The 24,801-nt window shown below is 42.9% G+C and overlaps 1 protein-coding gene across 1 annotated transcript in view; it reads left to right on the top strand.

Annotated features, from left to right (window-relative positions):
* MERTK (MER proto-oncogene, tyrosine kinase) overlaps positions 1 to 24,801 on the top strand; it is a 138,255-nt gene that overhangs the window by 53,991 nt on the left and 59,463 nt on the right. The window contains exons 5-6 of the mRNA XM_047781191.1: positions 18,864 to 18,950; positions 22,703 to 22,818. Coding sequence (XP_047637147.1) covers positions 18,864 to 18,950; positions 22,703 to 22,818 — 203 coding nt within the window. The remainder of the gene's footprint in view (positions 1 to 18,863; positions 18,951 to 22,702; positions 22,819 to 24,801) is intronic.

Below are 24,801 nucleotides of genomic sequence, written 5' to 3'. Positions count from 1 at the left end.
TGGATTCATTTCCGTTGCGCCAAGACGGGAACTCCCTTTACAATTTTTATTTTACTTTTTTAATTTGAAAAATTTTCCCCCATTGGCAGATAGAAGTAAAATAGAAATCGAGCAGTTGATAGCAGAATAGTATGCTTTTTAAAATAAACTTTAGGAGTTCCCATTGTGGCTCAGTGGGTTAAGTACTCAGTTAGTATCCATGAGGATGCAGGTTCAATCCTGGCCTCGCTCAGTGGGTTAAGTATCTGACGTTGTCAAAAGCTGTGGTTTAGGTTTGCAGACGTGGCTTGAATCCCATGTGGTTGTGGCTGCGGCTATGGCTATGGCCTGCAGCTCTGATTCGACCCCTAGCCTGGAAACTTCCATATGTTACAGGTGCAGCCCTAAAAAGGAAAAATAAATAAATAAAATAAACTTTAATGTGATGGTGGTTACATGAAGCCACACATGTAATAAAACTTACACAGAGCAACACATACATACAAATGGGTCCGTTTATAATTGGCAAAATCTGAATAAGCTCTGTGGATGGTGCCAGTGTCAATGTCCCTGTTTTGACATTGTATTGTAGTCATGTGGTATGTTACCACAGAGGAGGCAGGTGAAGGATTCGTGGAACAACTGTATATTTCTTTATAGCTTCCTGTAAATCTATAATTATTTCAGAATAAAAAGGTTTTAAAAACTTGATTATATATAATTGTTTTTATAATAAAAATATAGAAATTTCAGGGAATTCCCTGAGGCCTAGTGGTTAAGGATCCAGTGCTGTTAACTGCTGTGGCTCAGTTCACTGTTGTGGTGTGGGTTCCATCCCTGACCTGGGAATGCCGCAGGGGTAGGCAAAATATTCAGTATTTTTACATCTTATCATACATTTACAATTAAAATACAGACACTAATGTGATTCTTTGCAAACTTATATATGTTTATATGTTTATGCATATATGTTAATGTATATGCATATATGTGATTTTCCTTCAAGTTCACGTGCAGGTTAATTTTAGCCTTTTCATTACACAGATAATAAGTGAACACATGGTAAAACATTCAGACCAGGAGTTCCCTTCATGGCTCAGCAGTTAATGAACCCAACTAGTATCCACGAGGTTGCAGGTTCAATCCCTAGCCTTCCTCTGTGGGTTAAGGATCCTGCATTGCCAAGAGCTGTGGTGTAGGATCATAGATGTGGCATGGATCTGGCGTGGCTGTGGCTGTAGTGTAGGCTGGCAGCTATAGCTCCTGAATCGACCCCAAGCCTGGGAACTTCCATAAGCCTCGGGTGTGGCCCTAAAAAGCAAAAAATAAATAAATAAAAAAATTTAAAAATCAACCACATACAAAACATTCAGACTGTTGTGACATGCCAAGACTCTCCTTTTCACCACTACACTTTAATTCCCTTAGACAGAGGAATCCAGGTTCTTTTCCTTCCAGATCCTTTCTAGTCCTTCATACACTTGAGTATGTGCATATACACCTAGATCTCAAAGACACGTAGCTCTTTCCATGTAGGTTTTTGTGGGCTCGTCATATAGTGACATTTGCCTCCGTTTGTGGATGGACTGTAATGATTTAACCACTCCCTGGTTGATGAACATTTATTTGGATGTTTTTTTAAAAAAATTTTTATTACTCAATGAATTTATTACATTTATAGTTGCACAATGATCATCACAATCCAATTTTATAGGATTTCCATCCCACAACTCCAGCACATCCCTCCACCCCCCAAACTGTCTCCTTTGGAAACCATAAGATTTTCGAAGTCTGTGAGTCAATATCTGTTATACAAAGAAGTTCATTCTGTCCTTTTTTCAGATTCCACATGTCAGTGAAAGCATTTGATGTTGGTGTCTCATTGTATGGCTGACTTCACTTAGGATGATAATTTCTACGTCCATCCATGTTGCTAAAAATGCCAGTATTTCATTCCTTTTAATGGCTAATATTCCATCGTGTATATGTACCACATCTTCTTGATCCACTCCTCTGTCGATGGACATTTAGGTTGTTTCCACGTCTTGGCTATTGAAAATAGTGCTTCAATGAACATCGGAGTACATGTGTCTTTGCGAGTCATGGTTTTCTCTGGGTAGATGCCCAGGAGTGGGATTGCTGGATCAAATGGTAGTTCTATGCTCAGTTTTCTGAGGAATCTCCATACTGCTTTCCACAGTGGTTGCACCAGTTTACAATCCCACCAACAGTGTACTAGGGTTCCTTTTTCTCCACACCCTCTCCAGCACTTATTGTTTGTAGACTTTTGGATGATGGCCTTTCTGGCTGGTGTAAGGTGGTGCCTCAGAGTGGTTTTGATTTGCATCTCTCTAATAATGAGTGATGTTGAACATCTTTTCAAGTGTTTCTTGGCCATTTGTATGTCTTCTTTGGAGAACTGTCTGTTGAGATCTTCTGCCCATTTTTTGATAGGGTTGTTTGTTTTTTTGGTATTGAGCTGCAAGAAGTTGTTTATAAATTGTGGAGCTTACTCCCTTGTCAGTTGATTTCCTTGCAAAGATTTTCTCCCATTCTGTGGGTTGTCTTTTTGTGTTGTTGAGGGTTTCCTTTGCTGTGCAGAAACTTTGAAGTTTAATTAAGTCCCATTTGTTTATTTTTGTTTTTATTGTCATTACTCTTAAGAGGTGGATCTGAGAAGATGTTGCTGTCATTTATGTCAGAGAGTGTTTGGCCTATGTTTTCCTCTAGGAGTTTTATAGTGTCTGGTCTTATATCTAGGTCTTTCATCCATTTGGAGTTGATTTTTGTGTGTGGTGTTAGGGAGTGTTCTCATTTCATTCTTTTCCATGTGGCTATCCACTTTTCCCAGCACCACTTATTGAACAAGCTGTCCTTTCTCCATTGTATATTCTTGCCTCCTTTGTCATAGATGAGTTGGCTATAGGTGCGTGGGTTTAATTCTGGGCTTTCTATCCTGTTCCACTGATCTGTATTTCTGTCTTTGTGCCAGTACCACATGGTTTTGATGATTGTTGCTTTGTGGTATAGTCTGAAGTTAGGGAGCCTGATTCCTCCAGCTCCATTTTTCCTTTTCAGGATGTCTTTGGCTATTCTGGGTCTTTGGTGCTTCCGAACAAACTTTAAAATATTTTGTTCGAGTTCTGTGAAAAATGTCCTTGGTAGTTTGATAGGGATTGCGTTGAATCTGTAGATTGCCTTAGGTAGTAGAGTCTTCCAGTGCAAGAGCATGGTATGTCTTTCCATCTATTTGTGTCATCTTTGATTTCTTTCATCAGTGGCTTGTAGTTTTCGGAGTACAGGACTTTTGTTTCATTAGGGAGGTTTACTCGTAGGTATTTTATTCTTTTGGATGTGATGGTAAACGGGATTGCTTCCCGAATTTCCTTTTCTGCTCTTTCATTGTTAGTATATAGAAATGCCGTCAATTTCTGTGTATTGATTTTGTATTCTGCAACTTTGCCAAATTCATGGATGAGCTCTAACAGTTTTCTGGTGGAGTCTTTAGGATTCTCTAGGTATAGTATCATGTCATCGGCAAATAGGGATAGTGTTACTTCTTCCTTTGCACTTTGGATTCCTTTTATTTCTTTTTCTTCTCTGATTGCCATGGCTAGGACTTCCAGAACTATGTTGAAGAGTAGTGGTGAGAGCGGACATCCTTGTCTTGTTGCTGATCTCAGCGGGAATTCTTTCAGCTTTTCACCATTGAGAATGATGTTCACTGAGGGTTTGTCATATACGGCCTTTATCATGTTGAGGTTCCTGCTATGCCCACATTCTGAAGGGTTTTTTTCAGAAATGGGTGTTGGATTTTGCCAAAGGCTTTTTCTGGGTCTATTGAGAGGATCATATGGTTTTTATTCTTCAGTTTGTTCATGTGGTGAGTCACACGGATGGATTTGCGGATATTGAAGAACCCTTGCATCCCTGAGGTAAATCCCACTTGATCATGATGTGCAATCCTTGTAATGTATTGTTGGATGCGGTTTGCTAGTATTTTGTTGAGGATTTTTGCATCAATGTTCATCAGTGAAATTGGCCAGTAGTTTTCTTTTTTTGTGGAATCTTTGTCCTGTTTTGGTATCAGGGTGATGATGGCCTCATAGAATGAGTTTGGGAGTATCCCTTCCTCTGTGATTTTTTGAAATAGTTTCAGAAGGAGAGGTGTTAGCTCTTCTCTAAATGTTTGATAGAATTTGCCTGTGAAGCCATCTGGTCCCAGACTTTTGTTCGTTGGAAGTTTTTTAATCACAGTTTCAATTTCAGTTCTTGTGATGGGTCCGTTCATCTTTTCTATTTCATCTTGTTGCGGTCTTGGAAGATTGTACTTTTCTAAGAATTTGTCCATTTCTTCTAGGTTTTCCATTTTATTGGCGTATAGTTGCATAGAGTAGTCTCTTAGGATCCTTTGTATTTCTGTGATGTCCGTTGTTACTTCTCCTTTTTCATTTCTAATTTTATTGACTTGAGTCCTCTCTCTTTTTATGCTTGAGAAGTCTGGCTAGGGGTTTATCAATTTTGTTGATCTTTTCAAAGAACCAGCTTCTCGTTTCATTGATCTTTTCTATGGTTTTCTTTGTTTCTATTTCATTGATTTCTGCTCTGATCTTTATGATTTCTTTCCTTCTACTCACTTTAGGTCTTGTCTATTCTCTCTCTGGCTGCTTTAGATGTAAAGTTAGCTTGTTTATTTGGGTTTTTTCTTGTTTCCTGAGGTGGGCTTGTATTGCTACAAACTTTGCTCTTAGAACGGCTTTTGCTGCATCCTATAGGTTTTGTAGTGTGGTATCTTCGTTGTCATTTGTGGCTAGGTATTTTTTAATTTCCTCTTTGATTTCTTTAGTGATGCATTGGTTGTTTAGTAGCATGTTGTTGAGTCTCCACGTGTTTGTGTTTTTTGCAGTTTTTTTCTTGTTGTTGTTGTCCAGTCGTATAGCATTGTGGTCGGAAAAGATGCTTGATATGATTTCAATTTTCTTAAAGTTACCGCAGTTGGATTTGTAGCCCAGGATATGATCAATCTTCGAGACTGTTCCATGTGCACTTGAATGTGTATTCTGTTGCTTTTGGATGGGATGTTGTATAAATATCTACTAAGTCCATCTGGTTTAATGTTTCATTCAGGGCCTGTGTTTCCTCATTGATTTTCTGTCTGGTTGATCTGTCCATTGCTGTAAGTGGGGTGTTAAAGTCCCCCACTATGATTGTGTTATCGTCAGTTTGTCCTCTTAAGGTTGTTAGCATTTGCCTCATATATTGTGGTGAACCTGTGTTGGGTGCATAGATATTTAAAATTGTTATATCTTCTTCTTAGATTGATCCCTTGACCATTATGTAGTGACCTTCCTTGTCCCTTAAAATATTCTTCATTTTGTTTAATTAATGTTTTGTGTGTTTTTTTCTTGCCTTTTCTAGGGCTGCTCCCATGGCACATGGAGGTTCCCAGGCTAGGGGTTGAATCGGAGCTGTAACCGCTGGCCTATGCCAGATCCACAGCAATGCCAGATCCGGGCCACATCTGCAGCCCACACCACAGCTCATGACAACACCGGATCCTCAACCCACTGAGCAAGGCCAGGAATCAAACCCACAACCTCATGGTTCCTAGTCAGATTCATTAACCACTGTGCCATGATGGGAACTCCAGAATATTCTTCATTTTAAAGTCTATTTTGTCTGTTATGAGTAGTGCTATTCCAGCTTTCTTTTGATTCCTGTTTGCATGGAATATGTTCGTCCACCTTCTCACTTTCAATTTGTATGTGTCCCTAGAATGAAGTGGGTCTCTTGAAGACAGCATAGATATGGATCTTGTTCACCCAGTCTATAATGTCTTTTGGTTGGGGCATTTAGTCCATTAACATTTAAGGCAATTATTGATATGTATGTTCTTATTACCATTTTATTAATTGCTTTGGATTTGTTTTTGTTGCTCTTTTTTCTTCCCTTCTTCTCTTGTTCTCTCCTCTTGTGGTTTGATGACTATCTTTAGTGTTGTCTTTGAGTTGATTTTTCTTATTTGTTTGTGTATCAATTGTAGATTTTTGGTTTGCAGTTATTCTGAAGTTTTGATATGAGTCTCTCTATATATATGAAATTGATTTAAGTTGTTGTTCTCTTAATTGCAAGTGCATCTCCAGTGTCCTGCATTTGTACCCTTCTCTTCTCATGATTTCTGATTTTAGTGGCATAATTGTGTGTCTATGATTTCATATCTTTACTGTATATATACCTTTACTGGTGAGCCTTGTCATTTGTGGAATTTTTGTTTCCTGTTGCTGTCTTTTCTTTTCTGCCTAGAGAAGTTCCTTTAGTATTTATTGTAAGGCTGGTTTAGTGTTGCTGAATTCTCTCAACTTTTGCTTATCTGTGAGGGTTTTGATTTCTCCTTCAAATCTGATTGAGAACCTTGCTGGGTAGAGTAATCTTGGTTGGAGTTTTTTTCCTTTTATCACGTGAAGTATATCATGCCACTCCCTTCCAGCCTGCAGAGTCTCTGCTGAAAAATCTGCCAATAACCTTATTGGAGTTCCCTTGTATGTTATTTGTTTCTTTTCCCTAGCTGCTTTCAAGATTTTCTCTTTGTCTTTAATTTTGGTCAGTTTGATTAATATGTGTCTCAGGGTGTTCCTCCTTGGGTTTATTTTATATGGTACTCATTGTGCTTCCTGGATTTGAGTGGGTGGTTCCTTTCCCATGGTAGGGAAGTTTTCAGCTATTATCTCTTGGAATATTTTTTCTGTCTCCTTCTCTCTCTCTTCTCCTTCTGGCACCCCTATGATACAGATGTTGGTATGTTTAATGTTGTCCCAGAGTTCTCTGAGACTCTCTTAATTTGTTTTCAATCTTTTTTCTTTTTTCTGTTCCACATCCATAATTTCCACTAATCTGTCCTCCACCTCACTTATTTATTCTTCTGCCTCCTGTATTCTGCTGTTAGCTGCTTCTAGTGAATTTTTTATTTCAGTTGTTGTTTTTTGCATCTCTTCTTATTTAAATTTTATATCTTGTATCTCTTTGCTCAGTGTTTCCTGTAAGTTATCCATTTTTGCCTCCAGTTTATTTCCGGTGTCTAGCATCATCTTCAGAATCAACAGTCTAAAGTCTTTTTCCTGGAGGCAGAGAATCTCCTCATCACTTAGCTGATTTTCTGGGTTTTTTTCTTTCTCCCTCATCTGAGTTATAGTTCTCTGTCTTTTCATTTCTATAGGTTTTTGGTGTGGTGACCTTCTTACAGATAGTAGAGTTGTAGCCTCTCTTACTTCTGGTGTCTGCCCCCCTTGTGGCTGAATTTGGTATGTGGGCTTGCTGTAGGCTTCCTGATGGGAGGAACTTATACCTGCCCACTGGTAGATGGAGCTGATTCCTATCCCTCTAGTGGGTGGGGCTTCGTCTCTGGATGGGATTAGAGGCGGCTCTGTGCTCTGGGGGGTCTTTAGGCAGCCTGTTTACTGAGGGGTGGGGCTATTATCCCACCTGGATTGTTGTTTGGCCTGGGGCTTCTCAGCACTGATGGGTGGGGCCAGATTTTCCCAAAATGGCCACCTCCATTGAAAGGCACACTGCTGAATATTCCCCAGAGCTTTGCTTCCAATGTTCTTCCCCCACAACAAGCCACATTCACCCCTGTTTTCCCAGGAGGTCCTCTAGGAATTGTAGTCAGGTTTGACCCAGATTCCTATGGAGACTTTGCTTTGCCCTGGGACCCAGTGCACGTGAAAGTCTGTGTGTGCCTTTTAAGAATGGGGCCTCCATTTCCCCCAGTCCTGTGGAGCTCCTGCACACAAGCCCCACTGGTCTTCAATGCCCTCCAGGGGCTTTCTTCCAGTGCCAGATCCCCACACATGGGAGTTTGATGTGGGGCTCAGGACTCTCACTCCTGTAGGTGAATCTCTGTGAACCAGTTACTTTCCAGTCTTTGGGGCTTCCCACCCAGGAGGTATGGGGTTGTTTATATCATGTAATCGCCCCTCCTACCTCTTGATTTGGCCTCCTCTTTGTCTTCTGGATTCAATGGTTTTAATTGCGTGGGCACTGATGCAGATATCTTTGCTCCCATGTATACTCCTCTTCCCTGTCAACCCTCCCTACCACGTGGAAGCACACCCATCTTCTTGAGTCCTCCCTCAGGTTATCCATTGGTGTGATTATTACATACTCATTTTTTTCTAGCTTAGCCCCATCACCCAGCACCTTGCCTGGCACATCAGAACCATGCGAATGAATGAATGAATGAGCACTGAGGGAATTTCAAATAGTCCCCTCATGTCATTGGACAAAAGCGAGGGTGAAAGTAACATGTGCTTGTCTCACTATGTTTGCCTTTTATATCCATTTTGGAGCCCAAAGGGCTTAAGGAAGTCCAGGGCGAGAGGGTCTAGGGTGCAGGCTTCCAATGCAGACCTTGCTCTGGGCACATCACTGGTCATGCCAAGTCAGCCACTGCGACTGTTCCCAAGCCTGGGAACTTTTGTAGCATTGTGAAAGAACTACAGACAAACTTTCTCCTATTTGCATCTGGTTTTAGTTTTGAGGATGCTTTAGTATGATACCCGAGCTCTCCTCCAGTAGGTAGCTCATGGTCAGGGAACTAGGTGCCAAGGCTGTTCTGACCTGTGATGTCTTTGTTGAGGGGGATGCCTTTGTGGCATCTCCCATGCAGATGTACCATCTGAAGTTTGCTGGGAGGCATCGTTCTATCATTCTATCTTGGAATTACCCCATTCCTTCTACTGAAAGGATCCTGAGTTGGGAAGTGTTTAAAGAGCCCTGATTGTGGAGGCTATAGGCATGTTTATGAACAGGGTCTAATCAGAGCTGTAGCCTCTGGCCTATGCCAGAGCCACAGCAACATGGGATCTGAGCTGCATCTGTGACCCACACCACAGCTCACAGCAATGCCAGATCCTTAACCCACTGAGCGAGGCCAGGGGTCAAACCTACAACCTCATGGTTCCTAGTCAGATTCATTAACCACTGTGCCACAACAGGAACTCTTTTTTTTTTTTTTTTTTTAAGTGCTGTACCTGTGGCATTTGGAAGTTCCCAGGCTAAGAGTCAAATCAGAGCTGCAGCGGCTGGCTTGCACCACAGCCATAGCAATGCCAGATCCCAGCCACATCTGCGACCTACACCACAGCTCATGGCAATACCAGGTCCTTAACCCACTGAGCGAGGCCAGAGATCAAACCTGCATCCTCATGGATACTAGTCCGGTTCATTACCACTGAGCCATGGCAGGAACTCAGATGCTTTTCCCTTTGATACCTGTTTGGTTTTTTCTTTTCCCCTCTGTGATGTAAGCGCTGTCTTTAAGAAGCATGAGCAAAGTACTTTGTGCACAGGGCATTATTCTGAGTCAAAGCCAATCTCAAAGATTAGGCGTTATGTGATTCCATCTATTTAACAGTCTCCAAATGACCGGATTATAGTCATGGAGACACATCAGCTCTTGGCAACAGGTTAAGTTGGGAGAAAGATATTCATAAAGGGGTGTCGTGGAGGAGCTTCTTTTTGGTGATGGAACAGTTCTTCATTTGTATCTGCAATAAAATTTCATAGAAATTCCACCCTTCCCTCACCATAAAACAAAAGTAAAACTGACGAAATCTGAATAAGCTCCATGTATTAGTTAATGGTATTGTACCCAAGTCTCTTTCCTGGTTTTGATCATTGTACTATGATTACGTAAGATTGTACTCTTAGGGCAAGCTGCGTGAAGGGTGCTAGGAACTCTGTACTATTTCTGCTATTTCTTGTTAATTGACAAAGATTTCAAAACAATGTTTTTGTAGGCTTTTTTTTTTTTTCCAAAGAATCACTTTGTCATGGGCAAAGTCAAATCCCCAAATAAAGAGCAGAAGTGCAGAAAGCTTTTTCTACATGGTGTTTTGTGGTGGGATGCATGATGGGTAGGTTGTTAAGATCCCTAACTTTGATATAAACTAAATGTCAGTTCAGTACTGTGTGTCCCCAGTAAGTTACTGACCTCCTTTATGTGAAATTGGGCTCATAACAGTATCTACTTTATAGACCATTTATGAGGATCCAGTGAAATAACGAAGGTCAAGGCCTTGATACAGAAGTAACCCACAGAAATGATCCAGATGTTCCCTGTTACAGATTTTTAAACATAATAGTTACTAGTTCACTGTTAGTTTTGAGTGAACTTTCTACTAAGAGTAGGGGATTTAGGCTGATCTTGCTGGTTTTTACTTTAAAAAAACTACTCATTTTACATTTACAAAACGTCTAAGCTAGTTTTCGTTTTAGTAAACTGGATATAGTTCTTAATATTCCTTGTAATAACAACAATAACAATAGTAACTATAATTTATATGTCAGTTGGTAATTCTCATAATGCTTTTGGCAAAGATTTACTTTGAACTTATAGCAACTTGGTATTGTTAGACATCTTTAATTCCCATTTTACAGATGGGGAAAAACTCTGGAGCCCTTCAGGAGCCTGCTTGCCTAAGATCTAGTGTTTGTGTAGCTGCTGGAGCAGTCCTCATAAAACACAGGCTAAATCATGTCAGTGTTCTTCTCAAACTGCCAGCTTTCCCACCTCACTCAAAGGACAAAGGCTTGACCCACATGTTCCCTCTGCTTAGAACCTTCCCTCGCCCCCCCCCACCCCCGCCATGATAAGCTTGGCCCATTCCCTTCCCCTGAGTCAAGAGGATATTTCTCAAAGAGCCACCTCTGACCCACGTATTTAAAATCACTACCACTTCTCCACCCACTCTGACCTCCTGATCCTCTTCTGTTTTTCCGTATTATTAATCATCTTCTAATAGAGCGTGTAGCTTATTTATTTATTAAGCCTGTTATGTCTCACCCACTTTTCTCCATGAGAATGCCTACTCTTTAAGGGCAGGGATCTTAGTTTTATTGAGGGATAGACCCTAAGTGCCTGGGGAAACATCTGGCACATAGTGAGGATCCAGTAAATGTCAGTGAATGAATTCAGGGCAGAGAGCAAGCTCCAAATTAATAAGTGTACGTCCTTCATTTATGCAGTGTGTTTTTCTATTTCTTGGCTCTTTTGATAGAAGAATGAATGGTAGGGAAAAAAATGAAAAGGACAAGATTACTTAACCCAGAACTTAAAACAACTACACTAACTCTGCTCTTAGAAGCAGCTTCCTCAATTCTGGTTGGTTTTCCCTCCAGGGAACATCCTGTTGCTGAGTGTTCCCTAAAATATCTATCAGACCTTGGGTCAAAGGCTGTCTTTTTTTAATCTTTTATTATTTTTATTTTTATTTTATTTATTTTTGCTTTTTAGGGCCACACCCGTGGCATATGGAGATTCCCAGGCTAGGGGTCTAATCGGAGTTGCAGCTGCCAGCCTACACCACAGGCACAGCAATGCCAGATCTGAGCCGCATCTGCCACCTGCACCACAGCTCACAGCAACGCCAGATCCTTAATCCACTGAGAGAGGCCAGGGATCGAACCTGCAACCTCATGGTTCCTAGTGGGATTCATTTCCACTGTGCCACAAGGGGAACTCCAAGGCTGTCTTTTTTTTAAAGCAGTAGAAGACCGATCAAGAGGACATGAACCATGCTAATGGAGTTAGGTAGGGTGTCAGGGCGTAAGAGGGGTGCCCACGAGAAGAATTCGTAGCATCAGGAGCAGTGGAGTAAGTGGGAAGCAGGATGGAGACTTGAGGCAGGGGTTCCTTCCTGGAAAACCACAGGGTTTGGGCTCTACAACGCCAAGGTCTAGTCCAGTCTGGTAGTTGTTGTTCACCCAGAGGGAGAATGGTAAAGTGAGGGACGCTGTCTTTCTTAGTGCACATTGGTTGCTCCAGGCTTATAGAGGAGGCTCCAGTTGGGGAGCCAGGGCCACGAAACAAAAAAATGTGTCACTGAATACATTAAGCCAAGAAGCCTGCATTTGGCTTTCAGTTTTGTCCCATTCAGTTCTGGAGAAAGTTACCTTGGTGTGATGCCAGTGTCCATGGCATCCATGGGCATTAACCCCCTCAGCCTCCGTGCAGAACTGCTGTCATAGATGGTTTGGCTGCTGGCGGGCAGTTCTGAATCAGAGTGAGTACCTTGTGCCAGAGAATTCACAGCAGACTGTTTTCCTGACTTTGTGTGCACCTAACCCAAAACCATGCTTTTCCAAACTGATAAAACTTGCAGGACTGGAGAACCATGCACCTAACTTATCTTTTTTAAATTTTATTTTATTTGTTATTATTATTTTTTCTTTTTCGGCTGCACCATGGTGTATCAAAGTTCCCAGGCCAGGGATCAAATTCAAGCTAGGGCCACAACTTACACCACAGCTGTGGCAACACCAGATCCTTAACCCACTGCACCACAGGGGGAACTGGGACCTAACGTCTCTTACTTTGGGGGTCTATAATTAAATGATGAATCTCAAGGAAATAAATCCCTCCTCTTGTTTTATAGCAGGGCCCCTCTTCCCCTCCCAACCAGTCAGGGATGGGATTCAGTTATTTTCCACGAGTTTTGAAAAGGGTGATTGAAGCCAAATGACTGGTTTTAGCCTGCAAATGTCTGCTCAAATATATGCAAAATACAAGTGGCACACCAACTCTCTGTCATCCAATTGAGCCAAAGCTGGCTCTTCTAAAAATAAGCCAAATTTCGCAAGTTCCTGTAGCCTGGCTTAAAGGGCCTCTCATTTGGGAGCTTATGACCTGGAAGGTGAAAGGTGACACTTCAGGATGAAAACGCAAGTGTTACAGGCCTGCCTGTGGCATAAAGCTCGGCAGCAGGGGCCCCAGGTGATGGCTTAGAGAGGTCAGTGTCTGGACGCCCATCCAGTATGTGTCTTCTCTCCAAAAAATCAATGTCCGACAAAATGCCCAACGTCCTAATGCTCTGCCAGTTCTTTTTCACCTTCTGCTTTCCTGTCATTGCTCCCTCACTTTACAGAATAAAAAAAGACCTCTCTCCAACTTGCCCACAGTCACCATGGAGCATCAGTGCTCTGGTCTCCACTTTACAGTCTGAAAAATGATTGAGAACCAGCAAGTGTTTGTTTCTGTGAATTAACATTTGTTGACAGTTACTGAATTTGAAATTAAAACACAAGAATACACAAGCACATATTCCATTAGCTCATAGAGCTATGACATCGTCACATATGTGCCTTCTGGAAACTTCCATAGGACATTCCTGAGAGAATGAGTGAAAAGAGCTAATAACATATCATTGTTAAATCTTCCAAAACCAGTTTTCTTTGTTTGTGTGTGTGTGTTTGTTTTTGCTTTTTAGGGCCACACCCAAGGCATATGGAGGTTCCCAGGCTAGGGTCGAATCAGAGCTGAGGCTGCCGGCCTGCACCATAGCCACAGCAATGCCAGATTCGAGCCACATCTGCAACCTATACCACAGCCCCTGGCAACGCCTCTGAGCAAGGCCAGGGATTGAACCTGCAACCTCATGGTTCCTAGTCGGATTCGTTTTTGCTGTGCTACAACAGGAACTCCTGAAATTACATTTTTTTCGGCTGTTTAAATCATGAACACTTTACTATGCAAACTTCAAAATGTGTAAGAGGCTACATGTATTTTTCAGAATTCTTTGGAATTCTTTCAAGACTCCTCAAGGCAATGTCTTCATAGACATCCTTTTAGAGATGTGGCTAATGGGTTTGAAATAAATATTCCTCTTCAGTGAAATAAATATTTTCTAAACCATCACACAAACCATTTGCAGTTTCATCTCTCACTCGAGAGGAGGTGACTCGGTGTGAGATGAGCTGGATCCTACTTGGCATTTTAGTTCCTTAGCACTTGTGTTTAGAGGATCTAATGAAACAATCTGGTTTAGGATTTTCCTCTAGTCCAAGGGAGATGCTCATCTTGGAAAATTAAAATACCCGAAATAGGAGTTCCCGTCATCGTGGCTCAGTGGAATCAAATCTGACTAGCATCCATGAGGACACAGGTTCAACCCTTGGCCTCACTCAGTGGGTTAAGGATATGGCATTGCTGTGAGCTGGGGTGTAGGTCACAGGTGCGGCTTGGATCCTGTGTTGCTGTGGCCGTGGTGTAGGTCAGCAGCTGCTGCTCTGATTTGACCCCTAACCTGGGAACTTCTATATGCCTTGTGAGCAGCCATAAAAAGACCAAAAAAAAAAAAGGCAAAAATCATGTAGTCATTTTGCTGTACAGCAGAAATTGACAGAAATTGTAAATCAACCATAATAGGAAGAAAATAAAATAAAATACCCAAAGTAGGAGCTCCTGCTGTGGCGCAATGGGATCGTCAGCATCTTGGGAGTGCCGGGACGCAGATTCATTCCCCGGCCCGACACAGTGGGTTAGGGATCCAGCTTAGGTCGAGGCTGCAGCTCAGATCTAATCCCTGGCCTGGGAGCTCCGTATGCTGCAGCATGGCCAAAAATGAAACAAACAAACAAAACACCCGAAGTAACTGTCGTATTCTGATCAAACATTATTTAGGAGAGATCAAAGGTCACCACAGAACTGTAGGACTGAAAGTCTAGTCAGCATACCTCAGACAGACCTCCATCTGGATGGAAAAGAACAAACACTAACCAGCACTGGTTTTTCTGTGCGCAGCTGATCCCCCAGGAGAGGCACCTGACTTGAAAGGGGTCAGATTCGCATTTCCTCCTAGAACTTCTCCTAGGCCCCGTGGCCCAGCCTCAGCACAGTGTTCTCTGTTTAGGAATCTAACGTGGACAGTCTTTCTTGCCTGAAGCCCAGGTAGGTTTCCCTTGGCAGCTTGTTTCAAATAGTTAGTGACTCCACCAGTGACAAGCTTTGGATTTTAAAATGATCAGATGGAAAATACCCTACCCAAGTAGATAGATCGAAGAAAACAAAACAAGCCTGTCAAGAAATAAGCCATAGGGGCAGATTTTCAAGAATTTTATCTGTCTTTCTCCAGTTTAGGATATAAACTTTGTCCCAGATGCCTTATGTGTCAGAGATAGTTTCCAGATTCAACTAATGGTATATATGGCTGTGCTTTTTAAAGATAACGTTTTAACATTTTAGAATAGTTTTATTTTTGAAATTTGTTTTTGAAGTATAGTTGATTTACAATATGTTGGTTTCAAGTGTGCAGCAAAGTGATTCATATGTATATATATACATATGTATATTCTTTTTCAGATTCTTTTCCCTTGTGGGTTATTATCCCTCCCTGACTTTTCCCCTTTGGTAACTATAAATTCGTTTTCTGTGTCTGTAGGACTATTTCTGTTTTGTATACAAGTTCATTTGTATCTTTTTTTTAAGATTTCACATATAAGTGATGTCATATGATGTTTGTCTTCAACTAACTTTACTTAGTATGATAATCTCTAGGTCCATCCGTGGTTGCTGCAAATGGCATTATTTCACTCTTTTTATGGCTAAGTAATATTCCATTGTGTATATGTACCACATCTGCATTGAACATTTCTCATGGGTGGACATTTAGGTTGCTTCCGTATCTCGGCTAATGTAAATAGTGCTACAGTGCTACAGTGAACTCTGGGGTGCATGTATCTCCAGATAGATGCCCAGGAGTGGTATTGCAGGGGTAACTCTACTTTTAGGTTTTGTTTTGTTTTTATTTTTTGTTTTTTGGGTTTTTTGTTTTGTTTTGTTTTGTTTTTTTGTCTTTTTAGGGCCGCGCGTGTGGCATATGGAGGTTCCCAGGCTAGGGGTCCAATTGGAGCTGTAGGCAATATGGGATCCGAGCCGCATCTTTGACCTACACCACAGCTCATGGCAATGCCGGATCCCTGACCCACTGAGCAAGGCCAGGGATCGAACCCATGTCCTCATGGATACTAGTCGGGTTTGTTAACCACTGAGCCACAATGGGAACTCCTACTTTTAGTTTTTTTTTTTTTTAAGGAACCTCCATAGTTGTATATTAATAGAAAAACTGTGCACAGAGTGTTTCCATAACCCCCACCCCCATTCTCCCCTGTTACTAACATCTTACATTAATTATGATTATTGTGACACCGTATAGTGTATCATAATTCATGTTTCCACTTCTTTTACCTGTTGCTTTATTTTTTGAACATAGCAGAATGAATCAGGAAAGAAAGATAACCCAGCAGGTGTGTAGATTCAGCATCTTCAGAGAGATTTTCACAGGCTCTTTGAGACTTTGGGAGGCAGTGGAACTTAGGACTACTGGATATCCTTTTTTTTTTTTGGTCTTTTCAGGGCTGCACTCACGGCATACAGAGGTTCCCAGGCTAGGCGTCTAATCGGAGCTACAGCTGCCAGCCTACGCCAGAGCCACAGCAACGCCAGATCCAAGCCACATCTGCGACCTACACCACAGCTCAAGGCAACGCCGGATCCTGAACCCATTGAGCGAGGACAGGGATCGAACCCCCAACCTCATGGTTCCTAGTCGGATTCGTTTCCACTGCGCCACAACAGGAACTCCTGGATGTCCTTTTGAGTTGGCATTCCAAGCAATGCCGCTTTATCTCACTGAAATGTCCTTTCGGTAAATGTAAGCCTTAAACTAGGACATAGCTGATTATTCTCTTTTCTCTGAGAGTTCCTGATCCATCATTACTAACTCAAGTCCATAGTTTATTCAGATTTCCTTAGTTCTTATCTAATCTTCTTTTACTGTCCCAGGATTTAGTTGTTAGGTCTCTTTATGCTCCTCTTGGCTGTGACAATTTCTCAGACTTTCCTTGTTTTCAATGACCTTGATGATTTTGAGGAGTCCTGGTCAGGTTTTTTGCAGAGCATCCCCCTGTTGGGCCCTGTCTAATGGTTTTTTCATTTTTCTCATGAGTAGATTCCAGTTATATGTTTTGGGGAGGAGGCCCACAGAGGGGAAGTGCCATTGTCATCACATCATATCAAGGGTACATTCTGTCATCATGACTTACCATTGTTGGTCTTGACCTTGACCATCTGGCTGAGCTAGTGTTTGTCACTTTCTCCATTTGAAAGTTTTTCTTTGATTCGCCTTTCCACACTGGCCTCTCTGGAGGGAAGTCAGTCTGTCCAGCCCACGCTTAAGGAGGCAGGGGTTATGCTCCTCTTTGGGGACAGAGCTTCTACACAAATCATTTGGAATTCTTCTGCATATGGGATTTGTCTCTTCTCTCCCATTTATTTAATCATTTATTTACATCAGTATGGACTCAGGGGTATTTATTTATTTTTTGTATTTTTAGGGCTGCACCCATGGCATATGGAGGTTCCCAGGCTAGGGGTCAAATCAGAGCTATAGTTGTGGGCCTACACCACAGCCACAGCAATGTGGGATCAGAGCCGCATCTGCAGCCTACACCATAGCTCACAGCAATGCCGGATCCTTAACCCACTGAGCGAGGCCAGGGATCGAACCTGCATCCTCATGGATGCTTGTCAGATTCGTTTCTGTTGAGCCACAACCAGAACTCATGGGTGTTTATTTTACACTTTGTGTTACAATTGAATGCTACGTGATTTATTTTCTTGTGCAGATTGTTCCAGCTTTGGCCGTTTGGAGTTCTTTCAGTTGGTTCCTGTGTCTCTGCCATATCCCATCACACTGTGTGTGTGTGTGTGTGTGTGTGTGTGTGTGTGTATGCTGTTTGTATTATATTTTGCTCCAGGCTCATCTTATGTGTTCTCTGCTCCAACCTGAGGATCAGCCATTTCGCCAAAGACCTCTGGTTCTTTTTGCTGAAGGATAGTATTAGAAACCAAGATCTGGAGTTCCCGTCATGGCTCAGTGGTTAACGAATCTGACTAGGAACTGTGAGGTTGCGGGTTTGATCCCTGGCCTTGCTGAGTGGGTTAAGGATCTGGCGTTGCCATTAGCTGTGGTGGTAAGTGGCAGATGTGGCTCGGATCTGGCATTGCTGTGGCTGTGGAGTAGGTCGGGAGCTACAGCTCTGATTGGACCCCTAGCCTGGGAACTCCCATGTGCTGCGGGTATGGCCCCAGAAAAGGCAAAAGACAAAAAAAAAAAAAGAAAGAAAGAAAAGAAACCAAGATCTGATCGCTTCTTTTGGCTAAGATCAAATGTAGAAACCAAGATCTGCATTATCTCTCTTCTTTTCTCCTTAAAATCGATGAATCAACTTTTTTTTTTTTTCATTTCTCAGATGTCTTCAAACTTATGCAATGATAGAATTTTTCTTCATTCAGCACCACTTTCTTCAGACAATAATGATGCCTTGTGTTTATATAATTCCTTCTGAATACACTGATTTTTTTACTATTAATAAAGGATTTATTACAACAGATCATCTGAAATTTAAAACTGTGACTTTGACTCTGCTGTTTCTGGTACCCTGACATGTCCATCGTGTGTGATGTAGGACTGAGGAGTTAGGGATTGTGTGGGTGAGCCTCAGAAACCACTTTTCTTGATTTGGGGGCCACTAATTCCCATACCTCCTTGCAGAAATTGAAAAACTAAATGATCCTGCTTTGTTATGTAACATCTCACCATCGGGAAAAAATAAAGGATTTTAATGAATTACAGCTGCCTTTTAAGCCCATCGTTGCCTTGCTCCTGGTACCTAGGGTTTAATTCTAGGTTAGTTTTCAAACACCAACACATGTGTTTAATGAACTTTGTATTTATGGCTTGGAGCAATGAATCAAGAAGTAAGGGAATGCTGAGTTCCTGCTGTGGCTCAATGGAATTGGCGGCATCTTGGGAGCCAGACTCGGGTTCCATCCTCAGCCTGAGACAGTGGGTTAAGGATCCTGCGTTGTTGCAGTTTCGGCTTGGGTGGCAATTGTGGCTTGGATCTGATCCCTGCCCCAGGAACTCCACAGGGTGGCCAAAAAAAAAAAAAAAAAAAAAGTAAGGGGATGCTGAGACCCCTGTAGGACTCTGATAAACAGTAGCCTGTCTCTCCGAAGCCAGTCACATGGTCTCCTTCCTCTCCAGGTCTGACCGAGACCGCCATCTTCAGCTGTGAGGCCCATAATGACAAAGGGCTGACCGTGTCCAAGGGCATCCAGATCAACATCAAAGGTAAGCAGGGGGGCTGGGCCCCTCCTGCATGTGGGGGTTCAGGGGCCGGCAAGGCCGTGTGAGCTCTGCAGCCAGCTGCCTGGGTCTGAGCTCTGGCTTCCCTCTGTGACCTTGGATACATCACTTCGCCTCTCTGGCTTCAGTGTTCCCCTCTGTAAAATGGGAATCATTACAGGACCTACCTCTTTTTGAGGCTTCAGTGAGGTAATGCAAGTAAAGGTAGTCCCAGAGGGGCCTGGCACACATCTTTGATCAACAGCAGCTAGTTTAGTTCTGCTCAGTTGGAGAAGAAGATAGGCCGAGGGGTTCCTGCTTGTGGTGCAATGGGATCAGCAGAGTCTCGGGAGCAGATAGGTGCAGGTTCGATCCTTGGTCCCACACAGTGGATTAAGGATCCAGCATTGCTGCAGCCTAGGACGCAAATACTGCTAGACCTAAGCTGGCTGGGGAACTCCAAATGCCACAGGGTGGCCAAAAAAGAAAGAAAAAAGATAGGCTGAAATGTTGACCCTTAATCATCTTAACTCCTATTATTCACTTTTCCCTCTTCCACCTGGAATTAGTCCCCATTACCCCTTGAAGAGTCCCCAGGGTAGGGGGGCTTGGGGTACTGATCTTGGGGTTGGGGGATTGGGGCACTGGTGGGATCTGTCCTTAACTGGGCAGCTGGGGCTGAAGCAAGTCTCCACAGAAGCCCTTCTGAGTCAGGGAGAAGGTCAGAGTCACTCTTCTGGGGGCTCAAGGCTCCTGTTCTTTCCCCTAATCTCCTCCCACTTTGCTTCCTCTGAGCTGGATGGGTCTGAAGTGTACCCCAGCCTAGTGGAGACATTCCCCTCCAGTCATCTGCCTCTTCCTCCTCCTCCTGTGGGATCCAAGGTATTCAAACCTGCAACTCAAACAGCAAGGAAAACCTCAATACTGTCTTTTTATTTCTTCTCACATCATCTTCCTTAACCTTTCTCCTAGAAAAGCAAGCAAATATTATGCTCTAGTATTTGCTTTTCATCTAAATATTAAGAAGGAAATATTGAGCACATATTCACAAGGGTCTTATCCTTGGGGAAATAATAGAGGGAAAAAACAGACTGTTTAAGAGGGGGGAAGACACAGCACAAGACTCAACATTACACAAGAAGTTATACTTGAAAAAGGTGCCAATACTCAGTTTCATCAAATCAAGTAGAAAAGGCTAGGAGAGGACATATTCCGCAAGTTCCCTGGAAGAGAAAAAAAATGAGCAAACTAAAAGCTACTACAAGAGGAACTATATAACTTCCTTCCTTCATTACGCATCCCGTTATTACAATTTTTGAAAGAAATGTTGGGAATTTCAGGAATGTGTGAGTGGGTGTAAATTTATAAGGACATTTTCATAAAGCATAAACATCTTGATGTTTAAAAATCCACAAGATGAGAAACACTTCTTTAATGTTATGCCTCAAACAGAATCTCAACTAGGACTTTATTTGAATAAATCCCATTTCCAAAACTTACATTTGGGTTTTCATTTATTTAATAATATATATCGATAAAAATCAAAATGTAGGTCAAAGCAGTGAAGACGCCCTGCTCATCTGTTAATAGCTGAAGTATACATGGGGCCAGATTTCATGGTGAGGCAGATAAGCTATTTAGGGAAGTGAGTCAAACAAAATGCTGACTTTTTCTCTTCATCAAGCTGCGCATCTGCTGGTAAAACCGAAACTCAGTGTGGTACCCAGTGAATGCTTTCACATGGTCCCAGCCTTCCTTCCCCCTCATCTCCTGCCTGTCCTGTCCTCGCCTTCACCACTACTGCCCCTGTCCCAGACCTCGTGCATGTGCCACCTCATGTAATAGAGCAGTGCTGTCACTACCCCGCCTAAGAGAAGAGGGAACTGAGTTTAGAGAACGTGTGTAACTGTGCCGTGGGCCATATGGCTGGCTAGGCAGTGACCACACTCCCCAGCCCCTAATGGTCCTTGCACTGGTCTGCTTGCTGCCCTTGCTACCAGCCTCTGTTGAGGGACATGAGCCCTGGGGAAGGGCAGACCTGAGTTCAAGTCCCTGTTCTACTGCTCACAAGCTCTGTGACCTTTATGCGTGTCAACTTCTCTGGTCCTCAGTTTCTTTCTTTTTTTTTTGGCTTTTTAAGAACAAACTTGTGGCATATGAAAGTTCCCAGGCTTGGGGTTGAATCATAGCTACAGCTGCCAGCCACAGCCTCAGCCACAGCAACACAGGGATCTGAGCCACGTCTGCAACCTACACCACAGCTCATGGCAACGCCAAATCCCTGACCCACTGAGTGAGGCCAGGGATCAAACCTTCATCCTCATGGATACTAGTCGGATTCGTTTCCGCTGCACCACAACAGGAGCTACCCCGCCCCCTTTTTTTAGTTGAAAATAAAAATTTCTGCTTACTTAGACAAGTAGTTTCCAGAGTGGATCCAAATTTTAGATGCAAATACATCACCCTTCAACACACATACAATAGTTACCATTTTTAAAAATTGTCTTCCAGAGAGAATTGCAATCTTCTTAATTCATATGCCTTAACTCTTCAGTGCAGAACCTCAGCATTTAACACTTGAAACAGAGAAGGGCTTTGGAAGGAGGAACCTGTATCAGCTCAGAAAAGGACTCAGTTTCTTCTTAAATGGGGATCGTAAGACTGTGTCTCTCATGAGGATCTAGTAATGATTAGATGACGTCTGTAAGGTTCCTGACACAGAGTAAGCACTCAGAGACATGAGTCATCATTGTGAATGATCAGTGTGGTTATTAACTGAATTAAATTTAGTCCAAGAAAATAAGACCCTCAAACTGCAGATCTATTGGATTCTAATTTACATACCTATCCATGTCCCACCTGCGGCTGAGGCCATCGCACCTTCAGGAGGAGGATGCCCTCCGCTCTCTGTAGGCAGATGCACTTGGCTCTTTTGCTTGGACTTGACCCTTTTCCTCAGCCTGGAAAGCTTCCTTCCTCCCGCTCAAGTATGCACTTTTCTCGACACAACACTCTTATCCTCAGTTAATGTGGGTCTCCACAACTCCACCTTTAGCTCCAGAAGGGTAGGGCCACGGCTCTTCCCCCGCATTTAGAGCACCAGTGCCTGGGAGTTCCTTGGTGGGCTAGTGGTTAGGACTTGATGCTGTCACTGCTGTTGCCAGGGTTCCATCCCTGGTCTGGGAACTGAGATCCCAGAACAAACCACTGCTCCTGCTACCAAAAAGGAAGGAAGGGAGGAACAAATGAATGAATGAACGAACAAACTAAGTTGTTTTGTAGTTCTCTGGTGGCTTAGTAGGTTAAGGATCATCATTGTCACTGCTGTGGCCCAAGTTGCTGCTATGGAGAAGGTTTGATCCCTGGCCTGGGAACTTCCACGTGCTGCAGCACCCCCCGCCCCCACACACAAATAGACCACCACTGCCCAGCAATGCCCTTGCACACAGTAGGGTCATGAGCACAAGCTCAGTGAGGGAAATCCACGTCTCCCCATCTTTGTTGAGCTAAAAGTTCTCACCTCTTCAGTGGGCAGGAAAGCAGGTCTGTGGTACACTTCTCTGGCCGAGGCAGAGCCATCCTATCTGTAGGCTAATACAATTACCCTCCAGCCCAGGGTGGCTCCTTTTTAAAACTTGTGTTGAATTTTCCCAAATGAAAGAAACAAAAATAGAATTAGTATGAATGCATTTGTTTGGGAGCTGTGGTCTCCTATTGGTTCTCATTGTATTTGTGTGTATCTCTGTTTTTTTCCTTAGCAATTCCTTCCCCACCATCTGAAGTCAGGGTCCACAACAGTACTGCACACAGCATCCTGATCTCCTGGCTCCCTGGTTTTGATGGATACTCCCCACTCAGCGATTGCAGCATTCAGGTAAACTTCCATAATGAAGGGAGGTAGCTGTTTGGTGCATGGTGGATCTGCCTGATTTTCCTTCCCCTTGAGGATGGGCTCTGAGATCAACACCTCGGTTCAGAATCCCTTGACCCCAGCCCCCATCCCAGGTCTAGTCCACTAGGCACGTGCCAGTTTATGATGTTCCATCTCCAGGATGCTGCCTCCTTCCTGTGTGTGGTCCAGGACCCAACGGGAAGAAAAACATGTTTCCAAGATAGAAAGTCTTAAGTATAGGAAGAATTTTTTGTTGTTGTTGCTTTTTAGGGCTGCACACGTGGCATATGGAAGTGCCCAGGCCACAGCCACAAATGCAATGCAGAATCTGAGCCATGTCTGTAGTCTACACCACGGCTCATGGCAACACTGGATTCTTAACCCACTGAGTGAGGCCAGGGATCGAACCCGCATCCTCGTGGATATTAGTTGGGTTTGTTTCTGCTGAACCATGATGGGAACTCCCTAGAGAGAATTAATTTTTAAGGTGCAAAAACACAAATGGCTTGTCACTAGGAATTTAGCAAGCTGGGTACTGTTCAGCCTGGCTCCTCCTGGGGTGGTGGCCATGAAGGACAGAGGAGTAAGCATGGGATGGATCATCTCCACTGCTGACCATGGCACCTTCACCTGAGGCCACCAGAGAAACCTGGGGATTACAGGACTGGCAGGATCATCCCCCATTTTTAACTACACCTAAAATTGGTATCAAAGAGAGCTTGTGATGGAACATGATGGAGAATAATGTGAGACAAAGAATGTATATGTGTATGTGGGACTGGGTCACTTTGCAGTACAGTAGCAAATTGACAGAACACTGTAAACTAACTACAGTGGAAAAAATAAAAATCATTAAAAAAAAAAAAGAAAACAGACCTTTTTAGAAAAAACAAACAATAAAGGAAATAGAGCTGTAAGGAGAGTAGTTTAGCCATCCTAAAATGATGCCTTGCCATGATGTAGGCCCTGCTCTGAGTGTTCATTTCATTAAAAAAAATGGAAGGGAAACCATAACACTACCTTTTACTGAGTGTCCAGTGGCCCAGGAACTTTGCAGACTTTGTCTTACTTAAAACCCACACCAGAACTGGCAGGCCTGGAGTGCATACACAGCCCGTGAGCAGCAGAACCAGAATTCAAGCCCAGGAAGCTTTGATGCCCAAAGCTGTACTCAGGATCCTCTGCTCCTCCGGGTCTTGGGAGAGACATGGCCTGTGGGACCAGGTAGTTGAACACTTGCAAATTATCCGCTGAAAACATGAATGCATTCTCCCTTGTACTTAATCATACATTAGGGTCAGGGATTGTTCTTAGTTTTATAAATGCCTGATCTTATTAAGCAAAAACATAATAGCCCGACACAGGCCAGTCATGCCAACTCAGCTGAAGAAGTGACTTTCAAAGAATTTTATGGGAGTTCCCATTGTGGCTTAGTGGGTTATGAACCCGACTAGTATCCATAAAGACGCCAGTTTGCTCTCTGGCCTCACTCAGTGGGTTAGGGATCTGGTGTTGCCATGAGCTGCAGCATAGGCTGGCCGCTGCAGCTCTAATTCCACCTCAAGCTTAGGAACTTCCATACACTGCAGATGTGGCCTGAAAAAAGAAAAAAGAAAAAAACAAACAAACAAAAACAAAGAATTTTATGTGTTGACAACTAGATGTTTTTAATACCAAAAGGAATTTGTTTCTCTGCTCTTACTGCCTCCCACTCTTGTCTAACAGCTGTTCCTTCTCTGAAGAGTAAAAACATAGATTCTTCCTCAAATAGCCTCCACCCTCACCCTGCTGCCACAGTCTTGCTTAATTCTTGCCCAACTTTATTTTTAAACCTCCCAAGTACTGGTGAATATTTGGAATTCTCCTATGTCTACAGAGGCTCTTCAGGGATAAACTTTTTTGAAGACCTTTTTGTTTATTATCATTATTTTTATTTTTAGGGCTACGCCCTCGGCATATGGAGAT

The sequence above is a fragment of the Phacochoerus africanus genome, chromosome 5, assembly GCF_016906955.1.
Source record: "Phacochoerus africanus isolate WHEZ1 chromosome 5, ROS_Pafr_v1, whole genome shotgun sequence".
Taxonomy (NCBI): Eukaryota; Metazoa; Chordata; class Mammalia; order Artiodactyla; family Suidae; genus Phacochoerus; species Phacochoerus africanus.
Note: the sequence above shows the minus strand (reverse complement) of the source record. Positions and strands in the feature narration are given on the sequence as shown.